The sequence below is a fragment of the Galeopterus variegatus genome, unplaced genomic scaffold, assembly GCF_000696425.1.
Source record: "Galeopterus variegatus unplaced genomic scaffold, G_variegatus-3.0.2 Scaffold12362, whole genome shotgun sequence".
Classification (NCBI taxonomy): Eukaryota; Metazoa; Chordata; class Mammalia; order Dermoptera; family Cynocephalidae; genus Galeopterus; species Galeopterus variegatus.
Window position 1 is genome coordinate 33,187 of NW_007738473.1, and position 3,922 is coordinate 37,108.

Genomic DNA, 3,922 nt, shown 5'->3' on the forward strand with positions numbered 1-3,922 from the left:
AAGAGCCATGAGCTCTTAGATTTGGGCACACTGTAGAGAACAAAGAGAGTCCCATGGAAAATGGTGATGGCAGTCAGGTGGGAGGCACAGGTGGAGAAGGCTTTCCGATGTCCACCTGTGGAAGGCATCTTAATGATAGTGACAACTATGAAGACATAGGAGGTTAAGATGACCAGGAGGCTACAAGCCTCATTCAGTGTAGAAACGACTAACACCATCATCTGGCTGAAGTGTGTGTCAGAGCAGGACACAGAGAGTAGGGCAGAGAACTCACAGCAAAAGTGATTTATGATAGATCCACAGTAGGATAGTTTCAAAAGAGAATATGTGAGTGTCGTGGAACATAGTACACCCCATGTGTAAGTTCCAGCTACAAGCAAAGCACAGAATTTACAAGACATAGCAACTGTGTAGATCAGGGGATTACAAACAGCCACAAACCTGTCATAGGCCATCGCTGCTAACATATTTGCTTCTGTAATCACAAATGTGACAGCAAAGAAAAATTGTATTATGCATCCTTTGAAGGAGATAGTTTTGTCTTTCACAACTAAGATTTCTAGTAGTTTGGGTGTAAACACACTAGAATAACAAAAATCCAAAAAGGAGAGATGGGCGAGGAAAAAGTACATGGGTGTCTGAAGTTTGGAATTGGTATTTGTGACCACAATCATACCCAGGTTCCCCACGACGGTGACAGCGTAGATGGCCAAGAACAGCATGAAGAGGGGCATCTTGAAGGTTGGAAACTCTGAGAAGCCCAAGAGGACAAAAGTGGCTCCAGCACTCTCATTTCCCTCATTCAGTTTCATCATTCCTGTTGGAGGACATCAGAGAGTTCATCGTGAGCAGCCGGATATAACAGAGACAGTAGGAATGAGGGAACAGAGATGACTCCCAATGAGAAACCATCAGTGGTTGGTACAAAATATGTACCCATGTTTAATTTTNGTTAGTTAAATAGGATATTAAAAGCTCTTCTATATATAAAGGGACAATTTTAAAAATTGTGCTTCAGTAAAAATTAGAAAATCTGTGCACCTAAAATACACAATCAGGTGAGTGAGTAGAGAAATCACACTTTGGGAGGAAATTCAATACAGCTAAGACATAATGGAATATATGCTATAAGATTTAATTCACATGAACTTCACATAGAGAAAAGATTAGAATTTACATTCTCATAACCTATACTTATGGAAAAAATAAAATGTTCTTAATAACAAAATCTCCACAGTGGATTTTATTGTTAGTGAGGAATTGAAAACTACTTAAGGGCAATTTGTAAGGTGCTGATAATGTTCTGTCTTTTCTCTCCTGGAGAAAGTATCATAGAGATTTATTATTCACAAATACTTATGTAATTTGTTGTCACATTTCATGATTAGAGAGGGAAAGGGAAAAAGTGACAGAAAGGAAGAGAAGAGTACATATAGGGGTAACATATTTGCATGTTCCAAGGATTCAAATATGGATATCTTTAAAGTATCAATAGTTAGCCTAGCACCTTCTGGGAGAAATATAACAGATTTTTCATCCATTTTTTGGTTTCCCCACAGGTGATTTTGAAAGCATTGAGGGATGTAATAATTATGGGTGTATATAAACTAGTTTTGTGGATAAATGTTATACCATTATTCGAAGAAAAAAATAAGAACCATCAATGCAATACATAAAGCAACTTTTCAAAAATATCTGAGGATGTGTGTGTATCTGTAGGTATGTGTATGTCTGCATGTGTGATTACACTGAGGGAGAAAGCAATTTGGTGTGAATTAACTGCCTGACAGTCTCCTTCACATCCTTATTTCTAAGGCTGTAGATAAGAGGATTTAGCATAGGGATCACAATGGAGTAAAACACAGTGGCTACTTTAATGAAGAGCCATGAGCTCTTAGATTTGGGCACACAATAGAGAACAAAGAGAGTCCCATGGAAAATGGTGATGGCAGTCAGGTGGGAGGCACAGGTGGAGAAGGCTTTCCGATGTCCACCTGTGGAAGGAATCTTGATGATAGTGACAACTATGAAGACATAGGAGGTTAAGATGACCAGGAGGCTACAAGCCTCATTCAGTGTAGAAACGACTAACACCATCATCTGGCTGAAGTGTGTGTCAGAGCAGGAGACAGAGAGGAGGGCAGAGAACTCACAGCAAAAGTGATTTATGGTAGATCCACAGTAGGACAGTCTCAAAAGAGAATATGTGAGTGTCGTGGAACATAGTACACCCCATGTGTAAGTTCCAGCTACAAGCAAAGCACAGAATTTACAAGACATAGCAGCTGTGTAGAGCAGGGGGTTACAAACAGCCACAAACCTGTCATAGGCCATCGCTGCTAACAGATATGCTTCTGTAATTGCAAATGTGCCAGCAAAGAAAAATTGTATTATGCATCCTTTGAAGGAGATAGTTTTGTCTTTCACAACTAAGATTTCTAGTAGTTTGGGTGTAAACACACTGGAATACCAAAAATCCAAAAAGGAGAGATGGGCGAGGAGAAAGTACATGGGTGTCTGAAGTTTGGAATTGGTATTTGTGACCACAATCATACCCAGGTTCCCCACCACGGTGACAGCGTAGATGGCCAAGAACAGCAGGAAGAGGGGCATCTTGAAGGTTGGAAACTCTGAGAAGCCCAAGAAGACAAAAGAGGCTCCAGCACTCTCATTTCCCTCATTCAGTTTCAGCATTCCTGTTGGAGGACATCAGAGAGTTCATCATGAGCAGCCAGATATAACAGAGACAGTAGGAATGAGGGAACAGCGATGACTCCCAATGAGAAACCATCAGTGGTTGGTACAAAATATGTACCCATGTTTAATTTTTGGCCTTTCTGTGCCTCATTTGAACCTCTCTTTGGACACTTAATATTTGAACATGGAATATTCCCTTTACCAATCCATGATTCATCTCCTCATCTATAACACTGGTAATGTGCCTTTTGCATAAAGGTCTTCTACAAGTTATATAAATATATGTACATACTAAACGCTTACAATATTTCTCCCCCTTACTAAAGACTAAATAACTATGCACTATTATATGAATTTCACTTAAAATATCCTTACAAAAAACAGACATAATTGCACATAGACGGCCACTGGGGAATTAGCATTCTGTGTCTATGCCGATATTTAATACTTTTAGACAGTGATGAGGAAACACTAGTGGTGAGGTTTTTCACATAGACTGGACCCGAGTTGTCACCCTCAGGTCTGTATGACTAATATAAAGTGTTAGCATTTCTAGGAATGTCCCTTAGGAAATAGGAAGTGGTGCGAACAGAGAACAAAGAGTGAAAACATTTTTAGAAGCATGGTAAAAATGGCTTCCATTACCAATTCCCTTCCTTTTCTTCTGTTGAAGAAACAAATTTCCACAAGGCTCTGACCATCAACACAAAAACTTTATCTTTTCCATTTTTTTTTCTTGTGTTTCTCTGTCTCCCTCAGATTTCCCTTTATCTCAGGTTTCAATGGTGAGAAAGGAACTTTGAGCAAAAAGAGATTTTCAAAATGTGCTCCCATCTTTATTCCCACCCAACACCCATTACTCAGCCAGGTAACTCTGGGTCTCTGGTCAGCCTGCCTTCTCCCACCCTGCAAGTCTGATGTTGATAAGATTTTATTTTAGAGTCATGTTCAATTCCCTACACATTTTTCAAGATAACCTCCTAACAAAACAGCTGAATTCTAAACACTTCTGTCTGGATTTCCACAATATCCAATATCCCTGCACATCCACACTCCTCACTGATCCTCTCTCTATTTCACTCACACCAGCATTTTTGACATTTCATGCATAAAACATGATTTTTATAATGTGACAACTTCAACAAAATATCTCTTCTAACTAGTATGACCTCCATCTCCACCAAATTCTAGCACTATTACCTTTTAAAGTCAAATTCCAGGCAGC

General features: G+C 39.4%; 1 protein-coding gene and 1 pseudogene across 1 annotated transcript; both read right to left on the reverse strand.

The window, feature by feature from the left end:
• The window catches only part of LOC103581103, a 5,823-nt pseudogene extending 5,011 nt beyond the window's left edge, over nucleotides 1–812 (reverse strand).
• A 931-nt stretch (nucleotides 813–1,743) lies between these two features.
• On the reverse strand, nucleotides 1,744–2,694 carry LOC103581104 (olfactory receptor 5D18-like). Its single transcript, XM_008563012.1, has one exon. It carries the CDS (start codon nucleotides 2,692–2,694, stop codon nucleotides 1,744–1,746), a length of 951 nt encoding a protein of 316 aa, XP_008561234.1.
• Between the last annotated feature and the right edge of the window lie 1,228 nt (nucleotides 2,695–3,922).

What these genes read in the sequence shown, in the direction of transcription:
- LOC103581104 (XM_008563012.1), bottom strand. Translation starts at nt 2,694, where the DNA reads ATGCTGAAACTGAATGAGGGAAATGAGAGTGCTGGAGCCTCTTTTGTC.